The sequence below is a fragment of the Schistocerca gregaria genome, chromosome X (assembly GCF_023897955.1).
Source record: "Schistocerca gregaria isolate iqSchGreg1 chromosome X, iqSchGreg1.2, whole genome shotgun sequence".
Taxonomy (NCBI): domain Eukaryota; kingdom Metazoa; phylum Arthropoda; class Insecta; order Orthoptera; family Acrididae; genus Schistocerca; species Schistocerca gregaria.
In genome coordinates this window covers 678464544-678482098 of record NC_064931.1, presented here as the reverse complement: position 1 = coordinate 678482098, position 17555 = coordinate 678464544, and the positions used below count along the sequence as shown (strand labels likewise).

At 45.4% G+C, this 17555-nt stretch overlaps 1 protein-coding gene across 1 annotated transcript in view; it reads left to right on the top strand.

The window, feature by feature from the left end:
* Positions 1 to 17555, top strand: part of LOC126298873 (SET and MYND domain-containing protein 4-like) — a 160270-nt gene that overhangs the window by 123641 nt on the left and 19074 nt on the right. Inside the window, exon 7 of the mRNA XM_049990389.1 lies at positions 15950 to 16175. Coding sequence (XP_049846346.1) covers positions 15950 to 16175 — 226 coding nt within the window. The remainder of the gene's footprint in view (positions 1 to 15949; positions 16176 to 17555) is intronic.

The window sequence follows — 17555 nt, the reverse complement described above, 5'->3', positions numbered from 1 at the left end:
GCCCATCCATCGCTGCCTTGGTTGTCCAATTGTGCGTTTGGTGGCATCTTCGGCTGTCTTCCATCTGGCATACGAGTTACATGGCCCACCCATTGTATTCTTTTGCTCTTTACCTTCTGTAGGATAGTTGGTTGTGACATCAGAAGGTAGATTTCGTCGTTTTTCCTCCTCCGTTATCTAAAACTGTTTCCCAATATCTTCCTCATTACTCTTCTTTCAGATGTTAATAATTTTTCCTTTTCTCGCTTGGTAATGCTCCATGTTTCTGAACCCTACATTACTGCTTGGCATATCACTGTCTTGTAGATTTCTATCTTAGTATTCACTGAGATCGATTTAGAGACAAGCGTCTCTCTGATGGAATGCATGCATTATTCCATTGTATCCATCCACGTCCGAGGCAAGTTTGTGTCCCATAACAAAGAGTTCTTTTTACAAGATTGGGCTGTTAGGCCAATGCCCACCCCCTCTCCTTTATCCGGGCTTGGGACCAGCAGGGCTGTTGCAAGGTAACTGACCCCAGGCGAATTTGAGCATCCGGTACTACTGACAAATCGTTCTCCCAACTTCATTTCTATCAGTACCTCTGTTCGACTTTCCAAACTTCTCAGAAACTCCTACATTCCTTGCTGGAACAGCACTCCTGGATAAAGTGTATTGCGAAGAAATGTCTTCCCAAAAACCTAAATGTCTTCGCCGAAACCTAGCCATTACAATTGCAACACCAGAACTACAGCAAATAACGAAATTTTATTTATTGTGCGTATATGGTATAGTAAGAAGATTCATGATTAAATTTATATATGATTTGGGGTGTGAGCAGACAGAAAAATTTGGAAATTTGTGGTAAGGTCTTATGGGACCAAACTGCTGAGGTCATCGGTCCCTAAGCTTGCACACTACTTAATGTAACTTAAACTACCTTGCGCTAAGGACGACACACAAACCCATGCCCGAGGGAGGACCCGAACCTCCGACGGGGGCTCCCGCGTGCACCATGACAACGCGCCTAAGACCGTGCGGCTACCCCGCGCGGCTGAGCACACAGAGCTGTCACCTGTAGCAATAAGAACGTCTGTAACCCTGTTCGGTATTAAGTTGAAATGGGCTTGGATGACAGATATAGCTACGTCATGCTACATGTACAGGGCTTGAACAAAAATATGGAAACACCGCGAGAAATGCAGATGGTAGACAAGCGTGCGGTTGCTCTGTTGTATTTGACTACGAACAGTACCTGTGCAATGTCCTCAACACGTTGCAAGTGTCAATCGTGATTAGAACAGTGTTCTGTCTGGCTGCGAGTGCATTATGTCGGAGCTAGCTAAATTCGAACGTGGGTCGTTGGTGTTTAAAGAGGCACCGCATCGAGGATTTGTACCACATACAGGGTAGGCAGAAAAACGCCATCCGCCAATTCACAAGGCGGAAGAAAGGGGATATTAATTGATTGTGACAGATTGTCAGTGAAGAGAAGTGTGGTGAAAAATAAGAGAACGACAACTGAAAAAGTCACTACAGAACTGAATATCGCACTTACGACCCTGCCAGCACCGAAACAACACGAAGGGAGCTCCATAAGCGGAGAATTGCAGGATGAGCTGGAAATCCAAAACCACACATCACTGACGCAAATCCCTGTAACTGGAAAACGTGGTGCCGAGCCACAAATGGTTCAAATGGCTCTGAGCACTATGGGACTTAACATCGGAGGTCATCAGTCCCCTAGAATTTAGGACTACTTAAACTTGACTAACCTAAAGACTTCACACACATCCATGCCCGAGGTAGGATTCCAATCTGCGACCGTAGCTGTCGCGCGGTTCCGGATTGAAGCGCGTAGAAGTGCTCTGCCACCGCGGCCGGCTGCCGAAGTGACAAAACTTGGGCTGTGGAGCAATGGAATAATTTATTTGGTAGGACGAGTCTTGTTTCACACTGTTTCAAACTTCTGGCTAAGTTTACGTTTAAAAAAATGGTTAAAATGGCTCTGAGCACTATGGGACTTAACATCTGAGGTCATCAGTCCGCTAGAACGTAGAACTACTTAAACCTAACTAACCTAAGGACATCAGACACATCTATGCCCGAGGCAGGTTTCGAACCTGCAACCGTAGCGGTCGTGCGATTCCAGGCTGAAGAGCCTAGAACCGCTCGGTCACAGCGGACGGCGCCTAAGTTTACATCCCAAGAGCGAAACACGACGGGGGTTCAATGACGACTTGGACAACCATACATTAGTATTCCGTGGGTCACATGGCTACTCTTCAAGGTCACATTACTGCCAAGGGTGACGTGACCATTCTGGCTAATCAGGACCATCCCATGGTACAATGTTTGTTCTCCGACAGTGATAATGTGTTCCAAGAGGACAAGACTCCTGTTCACATCGTCCAGGACGAGGCTCTATTGTCATATCTCCCCTGGCCACCAGCCACCAGACCTCAGTATTACTGAGCTTTTGTGGTCCTATTTGGAAAGTGCGTAATCGCTATTCACTTCCATCATCGTTTCCTAACTGCCACTGTTTTGCAGGTAGAATTGTGTAAGGCTCCCTTTAAATCCTTACAGGACGTGTATTTATCCCTCCCGAGACGACTGGGAGCTGTTGTGGAAACCAAGAGTTTCCCTACTTACAGTTAGGCATGGTATGATGTTGTGTCCTTGGTACTTCCAGACTTTTGTTCATCCGCTGTACATCTACATACATACTCTGAAAGCCACCATACGGAGCATGGTGGAGAGCACCTTGTGCCATTACTAGCCCTTCCCTTTCCTGTTCCACTCGCAAATGGATTGAGGGGAAAACGACTACGAATATGCCTTCGCACTAGCATTGATCCCTTATCTTGTCTTCGTGGTCCTTACACGAAACGTGCGTTGGCAGCAGTAGAAGCTTTCTGCAATCAGCTGGAAATGCCCGTCCTCTAAATTTCCTCAAATTCAGGAAAAGAAGGTCGTCTTCCCTCCGGGGAACCCATTTCAGTTTACGAAGCATCTCGGTAATACTCAAGTGCTGATTGAACTTGCCGGTAGCAGATGTAGTTAACGCCTCTGAACTGCTTCAATACCTTTCTTCAAAAAATGGCCCAAATGGTTCTAAGCACTATGGGACTTAACATCTGGCGTCATCAGTCTCCTAGAACTTAGAACTACTTAAACCTAAGTAACCTAAGGACATCACCCACATCCATGCCCGAGGCAGGATTCGAACCTGCGACCGTAGCAGCAGCGCGGTTCCGGCCTGAAGCGCCTAGAACCACTCGGCCACAGCTGCCGCCTCTTTCTTTAATCTTGCACGGTGAGGATACTAAACACTATAGCAGTTCTAAAGAAGGGTTCGCACTAGTGTTCTATATACGATTTCCTTTATAGTCTAGCTTCACTTTCCTAGAATTTTCTTAATAAAGCGAAGTCTACCATACAGCTTTAACTCAGTACCAGAGTTCATCAATCGTAGTGGTGGGCAAGTGATGACATGCCATTCTCTCGCAAACAATGACTAGATGTTTTCGGTTCTTGAGAGATCTGGAGAACGTGCTGTCCAGAGTAACCGAGCGAGGTGGCGCAGTGGTTAGCACACTGGACTCGCATTCGGGAGGACGACGGTTCAATCCCGTCTCCAGCCATCCTGATTTAGGTTTTCCGTGATTTCCCTAAATCGTTTCAGGCAAATGCTGGGATGGTTCCTTTGAAAGGGCACGGCCGATTTCCTTCCACATCCTTCCCTAACCCGAGCTTGCGCTCCGTCTCTAATGACCTCGTCGTCGACGGGATGTTAAACTACACTAACCTAACCAACAACCTGTCCAGAGTAACGGCCAGTATGAATACTAGCAGTAAGCCTTGTAACTTGGATGGCGACATACAGTTCAATCCGATTTCACCAGTTCAGTACGTGGGGTCATACGCTTTGGGAAATCGTTGATTTCAGGCTCACTGATTGCGAATTTAGGGTAAAAGGCGATGCAATCACGTAGCATCTATAATCAAACAGGACCAAATACCGAATACAGAGGCACTGTAACGTCAGGCAGAGCAGAGTTCCAGAGAGAGAAGAGTTTCTGTCAGTAGCCTCGGATGAACAGCAGCCTACATCAGGTACTATGTGAGTGAGCATTACATTTCATTAACCTTGCAGCCTAAGAGGTATTTGTACACTGAGGTGACAAAAGTCATTGGATAGCGATATGTACATAAACAGATGGCGGTAGTATCGTATACACAAGGTATATAAAAGGACAGTGCACTGGCAGAGCAACGTGTTGTACTCAGGTTATTCATGTGAAAGGATTTCCGACGTGATTATGGCTACACGATGGGAATTAACAGACTGTGAATGTGGTATGACAGTTGGAGCTAGATGCAGGGAACATTCCATTTCGGAAGTCGTTACGGAATTCAGTAATCTGAGATCCACAGTGTCAAGAATGGGCCTAGAATACCAAATTTCAGGCGTTACCTCTTACCACGGACAACACAATGGCCGAAAGCCTTCGCTTAACGACCGAGAGTATGCGGCGCTTAAGTAGGATTGTCAGTGCTAACAGACAAGCAACACTGCGTGAAATGATCACAGGAATCAATGTGGGATGTACGACGAACGTACCCTTTAGGACAATGCGGCGTAATTTGGCGTTAATGGGGTAATGGAGCACACGACCGACGCGAGTGCCTTTGTTAATAGCACGACATCACCTGCAGCGTCTCTCCTGCACTCATAACCACATCGGCTGAACGCTAGACGCCTGAAAAACAGTGGTCTGGCCCGCTTTCAGTTGGTAAGAGCTCATGGTAAGGTTCGAGGGTGGCGCAGTCCCCACGAAGCCATGGATTCAAGTTGCCAACAAGGCTGCATTAACGGTGTGGGCTGTGTTAACATGGAATGGGCTAGATCCGCTGATCCAACTGAACCGTTCATTGACTGGAAATGGCTATGTTCGATTACTTGGAGACCATTTGCAGCCACGGACTTGATCTTCCCATACAACGATACGTCATGTCACCAGGCCACAATTATTCTTGAATGGTTTGAAGAACATTGTGGATAGTTCGAGGGAATGATCTGGCCACCCAGATCGTCCAACATGAATACCATGTTTATGAGCTATTATCGAGAGGTCGGTTCGTGCACAAAATCCTGCACCAGCAACGCTTTCGCTGTTACGGACAGCTATAGAGGCAGCATTGCTAATTATTTCTGCAGAGGACTTCCGATGACTTGGTGAGTCCATGCCACGTCGAACTTATGCATCATGCCGGGAAAAATGAGGTCCGAAACGATATTAGGAGATATCCCATTACCTTTGTCACCTCAATGTAACTCTTGCCTATATGTACCCGACTGTGGTTATTGGTTTCCTTCTTATATTTGTCTATACAGACCTGTATCTATTTGTCACTTCCATTGTGAAATGCAGCTGAACCTAAGAGTAGATTAGAGAAACAGAATCTGTCAATTCCGTGATTCGTGGCTTGTAGTACCATGAGTTACTGTGTGAACCCAAATCCTAATAAAGTTACAGGCGGGTGTGGTCCTTTTGTCGTGGTAACTGATTGGAGAATCTAGTAATCCTCATGTGAGTTTTACACTTACTGAAGCTATAAACCAGGGTCTGTGCTCTTCTGCATGGTCACTTTAAACAAGTGAAAAATCATTAAAAGTAGACCAGTAAGCCAACCAGAGTTTTATTTCCAGAATGAGAATTTCACTCTGCAGCGGAGTGTGCCCTGATATGAATCTTCCTGGCAGATTAAAACTGTGTGCCGGACCGAGACTCGAACTCGGGACCTTTGCCTTTTGCGGACAAGTGCTCTACCATCTGAGCTACCCAAGCACGACTTATGCCCCGTCCTCACAGCTTTACTTCCGCCAGTACCTCGTCTCCTACCTTCCAAACTTTACAGAAGTTCTCCTGCGAACCTTGCAAGGACTAGCACTCCTGAAAGAAAGGATATTGCGGGGACATGGCTTAGCCACAGCCTGGGGGATGTTTCCAGAATGAGAAGTTTGAAAGGTAGGAGACGAAGTACTGGCGGAAGAACAGCTGTGAGGACGGGCCGTGAGTTTTGTTAACGGCAGCATACGCATGGGACGGTAATTCCCTATTGCGACTGCTGCTAATCTCTGACCAATTGTGTGGGATGACACAGATGTCGCAGGGAGTCCATTACTTGTTCTCGGATGGCAGGAGCAGATATGCCTGCTCTCACGTTCCGATGCAGCGGCCGGCCGCGGTAGTCTCGCGGTTCAAGGCGCGCAGTCCGGAACCGTGCGACTGCTACGGTCGCAGGTTCGAATCCTGCCTCGGGCATGGATGTGTGTGATGTCCTTAGGTTAGTTAGGTTTAAGTAGTTCTAAGTTCTAGGGGACTGATGACCACAGCAGTTGAGTCCCATAGTGCTCAGAGCCATTTGAATCATTTTCCGATGCAGCCCAACACCTAGCCACTGTCACATATGAAAGCACCAAAAATCTGGATATTGCACGATTCGACAAGCCGGCACATTGGAGATATACACTGAAGAGGCAAAGAAACTGGCACACCTGCTTAATATCGTGTAGGGCCCCCGCGAGCATTCAGAAGTGCCGCAACACGACGTGTACGGACTCTACTAACTTCTGAAGTAGTGCTGCAGGGAACTGACACCATGAATCCTGCAGGGCTGTCCATAGATCCGTAAGAGTAAGAGGGGATTGAGATCTCTTCTGAACAGCAGGTTGCAAGGCTTCCCAGATATGTTCAATAATGTTCATGTGTGGGGAATTTGGTAGCCAGCGGAAGTGTTTAAACTCAGAAGAGTGTTCCTGGAGCCAATCTGTGGCAATTCTGGACGTGTGGGGTGTCGCAGTGTCCTGCTGGAATTGCCCAAGTCCGTCGGAATGCACAATGGATGTAAATGGATGCAAATGATCAGACAGGATGCTTACGTACGTGTCATCTGTCAGAGTCGTATCTAGACGTATCAGGGGTCCCATATTATACAAACTGCTAATGCCCTACACCATTACAGAACCTCCACCATCTCGAACAGTGCCCTGCTGACATGCGGGGTCCATAGATTCATGAGGTTGTCTCCATACCTGTACACGTCCATCCACTCGATACAATTTGAAACGAGACTTGTCCGAGCATGCAACATGTCATGAACAGTCTAATGTCGGTGTTGGCGGGCCCAGGCGAGCCGTAAAGCTTTGTGTCGTGTAGTCATCAAGGGTACAAGAGAGGGCTTTCGGCTTCGAAAGCCCATATCGATGATGTTTCATTGAATGGTTCGCACGGTGCCACTTGTTGATGACCCAAATTGAAATTTGCAGAAATTTGCGGATGGGTTGCACTTCCGTCACGCTGAACGATTCTCTCCAGTAGTCGTTGGTCCCGTTCTTGCGGAATCTTTTTCCGGCTACAGCGATGTCGGAGATTTCATGTTTTCCCAGACTCCTGATATTCACGGTACACTCGTGAAATGGTCGTACGGAAAAATCCCCACTTCATCGTTACATCGGATATTCTGACTCCCATCGTTCGTGCGCTAAGTATAGCACCACGTTCAAACTCACTTCAATCTTGATAACCGGCCATTACAGCAGTAGTTACAAACTTAAAAACTGCTCCAGACATTTCTTGTCGTTCGTGACCGCAGCGCCGTATTATGACCGTTTATATATCTCTGTATTTGAATCGCATGCCTATACCAGTTTTTTTGGTGCGTCAGTGTACAATAAGGCAGCTCTCAAACTTTGTCAGGTGCTGATAACGCTGTCTCATACGAGTATGCGGCCTCTCCGTATCTTTCATAGTGATCACTCAGTATCTGATGCCGTTCTCGCCGCTTGTACGAGGGTCGTCCACAAAGTACGTTCTGTTTCTATTTCTGTCCGCGGCTGCGCTACGATCGCAGTTCCGAGCACGCGCGGCAGTTACTCTGGCTCAAGGAGAAGACATGTACGCCATTTTCAGATCGTTGCTGCCGACGTGGGCTTTGTAGTGCTTCTTCATTATGTCGGCCTAATTGCCGCCGCGTGTGGAGTGAGGTCTGTGATTCGTTTTCTAACTGCAAAGAAAGTTAAACCAAAGGAAATTCATCGGCAAATCCGCGAGGTTTATGGACAAAATGCTATGAGTGATTCAATGGTAAGAAGATGGGCCAGACTGTTTAGTGAAGGACGTGATCAAGTGCACGATAGAGAACGAAGTGGACGCCCGTCTGTGGTTACAGATTAACTGGTTCACACAACTGAAGAGAAGATCAAACACAACCGTACGTTTACACTTAGTGCCGTTGTTATGGAAGCTCCGCAAATCTCACGATCACTAATTCATGAAATTGTTACTGAAAAACTGCAATTTCTAAAACTTTCCTCATGTTGGGTACCTAAAATTCTTACTGAAAAACACAAAATCCAACGAATGGGCAGTGCACTTCAGTTTTGCACACATTACAATGACGAAGGCCATGGTCTTCTTTCTCGGATAGTCATGGGGGATGAAACTTGGGCGTCGTACAACACCCCTTAGAAAAAAGGGCAGTCAGTGTAATGGAGGCACACTTCACCCCTAACGAAGGTTAAGTCTAAGCAAATCTTGACACTTGGAAAAGTCGTGTGCACCGTTTTTTGGGACAGAAAAGACATTTTGCTGATTGATTTCTTACAACGAGGCCAAACAATCAATGCACACTGTTACTGCGAGACCATTAAGAGATATCGAAGCGCAATACAGAACAAGCGCCGAGGAGTACTGTCAAAAGATGTTGTTTTTTTCCAAGATAATGCCCGACCTCACAGGGCAAATGTGACCAAGCAACTCTTACGGAAATTTCACTGGGACGCGTTTGATCATCCTCAGTACAGCCCGGACCTCGCTCCTAGCGACTTTCATCTCTTCTTACACCAAAAATCTGTACTTGATGGTCAACTCTTGAACGATGATGAAGAGCTGAAAGAACATGTTACCACATGGTTGAATACACAGGCGGCAACCTTCTATGAAGAAGGCGTACAAAATCTTGTGCCACGCTATGACAAATGCCTACAAAATGTCGGAAGCTATGTAGAAAAGTAGTTTAACAGTTGTAGATTTTTGTACAATAAATATTTTTGCTGTGTCTGTACACGTTTGTTTTATATAACCAAACGGAACTTACTTTGTGGACGACTCTCGTATACTCCACCTGGCTTGGTAAGAAAGTTAAACACGAACCAAAAAGACTAACGAACTCTGGCGGCCGTTCTAAGTGTTACAGAGAATTGCAACTCTAATCTTGTACACACCCGCCAATGGTGAGTTTGGGTACAAAGATACAATGACATCCGACCTTGTCTTCTCGTTGCTTCAGTTTTTATGTCAGGCAGTGTATATGCTGACATTTCGTGAGTGTATTGAAAGTGAGCCCTCTAACCTATGATTAAGTGAGAGCAAATCCAGATTTTTTTTTTTTGGGGGGGGGGGGGGGGGGAGAGCCAGGTAACTAGGGAATCCACTGAATACTCATATGTCTTAAATATAAAAGACGAAACGCATCTGGAAGGTAAATAAATGTTCAGAGAAGTTTCTGGACTGCAACTGGTCTTACATAGCTACACTCTATAATATTTCTCTATAATATTTCGACTTGGCACCTGCCAGTCATCTTCAGGTGAGTCTTCGAAGACTGACGAAGACTTCACCCGTTCCACAAATTATTAGCATCCTCCGATGGTTGTGACAGACTGATCACATTACTCGGCGGGCAGTGCCCTCACTGGTGGAACTGCGGAACTCAGCTGTCCTCAGGTTTGCCACTAGCCGTGGCCATTAGTGTATTCTGTCGTCTTCGTTTGAAGCAAATTGTGGAATGATGGAGTTCCACACATTATCCAACCGGTAACCGCTATCACAGTTCATCATATTTTCCGCCAAGCGTATTTCCACGGATTCTTTAATAAGGCCTCCCTGAAAGATGTATCTGTGACCAAAATTATTCTTTTATCGTACGCCATTGAATGTCCGGTGAGGAAACTATGTTCACCAATAGCAGCCTGGGTTGGTTCTGATGTTCAGTGAAGCGCGTGGTGTAGTTTTTGTAAGCCATTCCACATTGACAAGGAGTTTTGTCAATTCCAGCCTTCACTGATTGCAGAAGTTCTGCAAACTTACACAGTGGGTAGGAAACCACTTTAAACCGAAAGTACGAGAGTATTTTGGTTATTTTGAACGAAATATTGCCAGCGAAGGGAAGAAAAGCTGGGGATATTGCCGGCATGCCCTCCTCTCGATCCAGTTTCTGGTTCTTGTCTTTAACTGACAGCGCTCTGTTAATCTTCTGGGTAAAATATTCATTTTCCCTGATCACTATCTTTATATGAACGAGCTCTTTAGGCAAACTGTATGAATCTAAAACTGTATGACGTACGTGTGCTAGTGTTTTGAGCACATCCATATTTCGCGATGGGTGATGGCAACTCGACGATTATAAATGCAAGGGAGACATCATTTTTCAGCCTAACCAAAATGTCTAGGACAGGGAGAAAACTTTATTCCTATATTTCCGTTGGATGTTCTTATGAATTTAGGCCTTCATGGCCGTTGTCATTTAATTTAAAATAGTCTGGGTTGTTAGGCCGCGACATATTTCCTCTAAAATAATCGACGTATCGACCCATGTTTCGGCGTCCACTACTGCTACAACACAGCACTGTTCTACCAATAGTGGACGCCGAAACATCCAGATAAAGATCCCAGCAATGGGATCGACACGTCGATTATTTTGGAGGAAATAGGACGCGGCCTGACAACCTAGAAGATTTTAACTTTAATGATGTAAGCCCTCCATTAATCTATCTTCTACTCGAGGCATCGAAATGGTTCAAATGGCTCTGAGCACTATGGGACTTAACATCTATGGTCATCAGTCCCCTAGAACTCAGAACCACTTAAACCTAACTAACCTAAGAACATCACACAACACCCAGGCAGAGAAAATCCCTGACCCCGCCGGGAATCGAACCCGTGAACCCGTGCGTGGGAAACAAGGACGCTACCGCACGACCACGAGCTGCGGACTCGGGACAACACTGTGAAAGTCTGTATACCTCGGAAATACACTTGGTTTGAGATAAATAAAGATTATACTGCTGCAAGAAAAAGGCATATGACGTTTTACAACGAATTCCCAGATTCTTGCATGAGACGTCTCCTTCCAATTGTGACTCATTGATAATTTAAATATAGTATACTATAAGGGGCGACCAATAAGTTTCTGTTTGAGGTCATCGCTGCAGGGTATATCCAACGTAGCGCGACATGACATCGATGTGGGTATATAAGCACCGACATGTGGGCAAGAGATGTGTGTGGCATTTATGTCTTTCCGACATGCATGCAGTGAATACAGAAACGTAAACTATGGGGACGTTGCTATAAAATGCACCCAAACAGGAGCAGTGCGATGTTATTATTTTCTCGGCTCCCAAAGAACAAACACCGATAGACATCCATAAGAGAACCAAGATGTATGGGGCAGCATGCCTGTCGAAACCCACCTTTGTGGAATGGTGAGCTAAGTTACGTGCTGGTCGCTATTCGACACCAGACGTCGTACCAGCTAGGAGGTAGAAGTTGCGCCAACTCATGTGAGACATGTACCTCAATTGCACTGTGCGCACATGCGGAAGAGAAGCGGGGGATAAAAAAAAGGAAACATAACTGGGTGAAGCCGTGGGATTTACGTTGGGGTTGGTTTGGGGGGAATAGACCAAACAGCGAGGTCACCGGTCTCACTGGATTAGATATGGATGGTGAAGGAAGTCGTCCGTGCACTTTCAAGGGAACCATCCCAGCATTTGGCTGGAGCGATTTAGGGAAATCATGGAAAACCTAAATCAGGATGGTCGGACGCGGGATTGAACCGTCGTCCTCCCGGGATTTTACGACGACACGATAAAAGCATTCAACAAAACTTGTTATGTGCGCTTATAGTGGGGGACATCAAGGCGTACATCAATTACTTAAGAATGGATGAGCATACATTTCAGTATGTGCTCAGTGAAGTGTATCCTCATATCACAAAGCACAATACTCACTTAAGAACTGCTATATCTGCAGACCTCCCCCCATGAACCATGGACCTTGCCGTTGGTGGGGAGGCTTGCGTGCCTCAGCGATACATATAGCCGTACCGTAGGTGCAACCACAACGGAGGGGTATCTGTTGAGAGGCCAGGCAAACGTGTGGTTCCTGAGAGGGGCAGCAGCCTCATCTGTAGTTGCAGGGACAACAGTCTGGATGATTGATTGATCTGGCCTTGTAACAATAACCAAAACGGCCTTGCTGTGCCGGTACTGCGAACGGCTGAAAGCAAGGGGAAACTACGGCCGTAATTTTTCCCGAGGGCATCCAGCTTTACTGTATGATTAAATCATGATGGCGCCCTCTTGGGTAAAATATTCCGGCGGTAAAATAGTCCCCCTTTCGGATCTCCGGGCGGGGACTACTCAAGAGGATGTCGTTATCAGGAGAAAGAAAACTGGCGTTCTACGGATCGGAGCGTGGAATGTCAGATCACTTAATCGGGCAGGTAGCTTAGAAATTTTAAAAAGGGAAATGGATAGGTTAAAGTTAGATATAGTGGGAATTAGTGAAGTTCGGTGGCAGGAGGAACAAGACTTCTGGTCAGGTGACTACAGGGTTATAAATACAAAATCAATTAGGGGTAATGCAGGAGTAGGTTTAATAATGAATAGGAAAATAGGAATGCGGGTAAGCTATTACAAACAGCATAGTGAACGCATTATTGTGGCCAAGATAGACACGAAGCCCACACCTACTACACTAGTACAAGTTTATATGCCAACTATCTCTGCAGATGACGAAGAAATTGAAGAAATGTATGATGAAATAAAAGAAATTATTCAGATAGTGAAGGGTGACGAAAATTTAATAGTCATGGGTGACTGGAATTCGGTAGTAGGAAAAGTGAGAGAAGGAAACGTAGTAGGTGAATATGGATTGGGGGTAAGAAATGAAAGAGGAAGCCGCCTGGTAGAATTTTGCACAGAGCACAACTTAATCATAGCTAACACTTAGTTCAAGAGCCATAAAAGAAGGTTTTATACATGGAAGAAGCCTGGAGATACTGACAGATTTCAGATAGATTATATAATGGTAAGACAGAGATTTAGGAACCAGGTTTTAAATTGTAAGTCATTTCCAGGGGCAGATGTGGACTCTGACCACAATGTGTTGGTTATGAGCTGTAGATTAAAACTGAAGAAACTGCAAAAAGGTGGGAACTTAAGGAGATGGGACCTGGATAAACTGAAAGAACCAGAGGTTGTACAGAGTTTCAGGGAGAGCATAAAGGAGCAATTGACGGGAATGGGGGAAAGAAATACAGTAGAAGAAGAATGGGTAGCTTTGAGGGATGAAGTAGTGAAGGATCAAGCAGGTAAAAAGACGAGGGCTAGTAGAAATCCTTGGGTAACAGAAGAAATATTGAATTTAATTAATGGAAGCAGAAAATATGAAAATGCAGTAAATGAAGCAAGCAAAAAGGAATACAAACGTCTCAAAAATGAGATCGACAGGAAGTGCAAAATGGCTAAGCAGGGATGGCTAGAGGACAAATGTAAGGATGTAGAGGCTTATCTCACTAGGGGTAAGATAGATACTGCCTACAGGAAAATTAAAGAGACCTTTGGAGATAAGAGAACCACTTGTATGAACATCAAGAGCTCAGATGGAAACCCAGTTCTAAGCAAAGAAGGGAAAGCAGAAAGGTGGGCGATGTACTTGAAGACAATATTATGGAAATGGAAGAGGATGTAGATGAAGATGAAATGGGAGATACGATAGTGCGTGGAGAGTTTGACAGAGCACTCAAAGACCTGAGTAGAAACAAGACCACCGGAGTAGACAACATTCCATTGGAACTACTGACGGCCTTGGGAGAGACAGTCCTGACAAAACTCTACCATCTGGTGAGCAAGATGTATGAGAAAGGCGAAATACCCTCAGACTTCAAGAATAATATAATAATTCCAGTCCCAAAGAAAGCAGGTGTTGACATATGTGAAAATTACCGAACTATCAGTTTAATAAGCCACAGCTGCAAAATACTAATACGAATTCTTTACAGACGAATGGAAAAACTAATAGAAGCTGACCTCGGGGAAGATCAGTTTGGATTCCGTAGAAATACTGGAACACGTGAGGCAACACTGATCTTACGACTTATCTTAGAAGAAAGATTAAAGAAAGGCAAACCCACGTTTCTAGCATTTGTAGACTTAGAGAAAGCTTTTGACAATGTTGACTGGAATACTCTCTTTCAAATTCTAAAGGTGGCAGGGGTAAAGTACAGTGAGCGAAAGGCTATTTACAATTTGTACAGAAACCAGATGGCAGTTATAAGAGTCGAGGGACATGAAAGGGAAGCAGTTGTTGGGAAGGGAGTAAGACAGGGTTGTAACCTCTCCCCGATGTTATTCAATCTGTATATTGTGCAAGCAGTAAAGGAAACAAAAGAAAAATTCGGAGTAGGTATTAAAATCCATGGAGAAGAAATAAAAACTTTTAGGTTCGCCGATAACATTGTAATTCTGTCAGAGACAGCAAAGGACTTGGAAGAGCAGTTAAATGGAATGAAAGCGTCTTGAAAGGAGGATATAAGATGAACATTAACAAAAGCAAAACGAGGATAATGGAATCTAGTCGAATTAAGTCGGGTGATGCTGAGGGAATTAGATTAGGAAATGAGACACTTAAAGTAGTAAAGGAGTTTTGCTATTTGGGGAGCAAAATAACTGATGATGGTCGAAGTAGAGAGGATATAAAATGTAGACTGGCAATGGCAAGGAAAGCGTTTCTGAAGAAGAGAAATTTGTTAACATCGAATATAGATTTAAGTGTCAGGAATTCATTTCTGAAAGTGTTTGTAGGGATTGTAGCCTTGTATTGGAAGTGAAACATGGACGATAAATAGTTTGGACAAGAAGAGAATTTAAGCTTTCGAAATGTGGTGCTACAGAAGAATGCTGAAGATTAGATGGGTAGATCACATAACTAATGAGGAAGTATTGAATATGATTGGGGAGAAGAGAAGTTTGTGGCACAACTTGACCAGAAGAAGGGATCGGTTGGTAGGGCATGTTCTGAGGCATCAAGGGATCACCAATTTAGTATTGGAGGGCAGCGTGGAGGGTAAAAATCGTAGAGGGAGACCAAGGGATGAATACACTAAGCAAATTCAGAAGGATGTGGGTTGCAGTAGGTATTGGGAGATGACGAAGCTTGCACAGGATAGATTACCATGGAGAGCTGCATCAAAGCAGTCTCAGGACTGAAGACCACAACAACAACAATATCTGCAAAAGTCAGGCTCACTGTAACACTCCGATTTCTTGCTACAGGAGAGAGTTAGGTTAGGTTAGGTTAGGATTGGTCTCCAACCTTCTTAATCTATTTTTGTATTCTTTGTGCCTCATATTGAATAGCGCCTCATCAGCTTCATACATCTCTATTAATTTTGTAGTTGTCGGTTAACATCAATTGTATTTACCGGCAATGTTTATAAAAACACTACAGATGACAGAACGCTGCAACGATGCTAGCGCTCCACGTGGTAACATATCACATTGCAGTGAACAGAAGACAAGCAACTTCTTTGATCAAATATACAGCGAGGCCCTAGATTTGATCCAATTTATTTGACGACAGACGAGATTTGACAAAGTTTCCTATTACGTCAAATTTCTTTGACAAAGATATTTGACAAAGAAATTTGACAGTGTAATACTGGTCTTATGGAAAGATAAGATGATTGCCTGAGTGCTCAGGGCGATTTTGCCTGTTGGAATACCGATTCTAGACTGTACGGCCTTCGAACGGAAACTTTTTAATTGCCCCTCATACGTTGCTGTGATTTGTGACGTGGAAAACTGTACATTGGGGAACGTGTGGTGCGGCAGCGCGAGGCGGGTGCGCGACCAGGTGACGCACACAGAGCGACGCACGCCGAATGACTTGCTGCGGCGAGCCGTGGCGGCCGCCTGCGTGGGTCGGCGCCTGCTGCCGGCGCCGGAGCAACGTGCTGAGGCAGAGCAGCTGGCCGGCCGCCTGCTGGCGCGCATGCAGGCCTGCTCCTGCAACGCCTACCAGCTCTCCGAGCAGCTGCTCGCCTCGCCTCACGACAAGGTACGTTCACACACACACATGGGCACTATGCGACTTAACTGCTGTGGTCACCAGTCCCCTAGAACTTAGAACTACTTAAACCTAACTAACCTAAGGACATCACACACATCCATGCCCGAGGCTGGATTCGAACCTGCGACCGTAGCGGTCACGCGGTTGCATACTGTAGCGCCTAGAACCGCACGACCACTCCGGCCGGCAACTACCGGGGTGAATCTTTTATTACTGAATACTGGCAAACACATCCTGCCACATGACTGTACATCTCGACTGCCTAATACAGAGTGACGAACAGGAATTTAAATAAAAATTGGAAACACATAGTACGACAGACAACATGTGTGTTCTTTTCGACTGCCTGATCTAGAGTGACGAACAGCCCGAAACACTTCGCGTGCCATACCAGAGAGGGCGCGACCCGAACGCTTCCGAAGTGATTCGTCTGCAATTCGTTAGTCTTCTGTTTTTGATTTAAATTGTTTTTAATAATTATAAAATGACTGATTGATAGTCAGCTGTTGAGAGATATTTATATTAAAAAGTGAAGTCATTCCTATAAGTAGTTTAACTAATAATAATAACTGTGCTTTACCGTTTTGGCGTCCTTGCTCCGAACACAGCAGCCAATCACAGAGCAGTAGCATTATACAGGCGGTCTTTCTCTCAGGAATGGTACCGAATGTAACATCTGTCACAGGTACCTCACACCACATTTCGTCATCTATATACTTCTTGCATCTCCACTGCTCTGGGAACAGGTTCTTCGAGCCTAATATGATGGCTGAATATGTCATGAATATTACAACAGGTGAAGATCCCCACACTGGGCAGTTCTGTGTGTCCGCCTCACCCGTCAGAGAAAAATGAGCTTCGTCTGTCCATAGGATAGTCCTGGGCGAGCTCCCGCCAACTTCAGTCCTTGCGACAAAGTAGAGTGCGATGTCAGCACGTCGCTGTGCGTCCCGTGGTGCAAGCTGCTGCTTACAGTTGTATATTTCTCTCTCATTTTAAACCAGTCCGTGGACCAGCGTCTTGTCTTCTCCTTCTTTAAACACAGTGCCAAAGTCGATGTCAGAAATGCTTTACCTGCATTTCTAGGCATTCCCGCTAGTACCAAAAGTAAGGTTAAATTGTTCCGGAGTGGGAAGGAGTGCCTGGACCCCGGCACGAATCCGCCCGCCGGACTTGTGTCGAGGTGAGCTGGTCAGTCTGTGGACGGTTTTTAGGCGGTTTTCCATCTGCCTCGGCGAATGCGGGCTGGTTCCCCGTATTCCGCCTCAGCTACACTATGTCGGCGATTGCTGTGCAAACAAGTTCTCCACGTACTCGTACACCACCATTATTCTACCACGCAAACATAGTGGTTACGCTCGTCTGGTG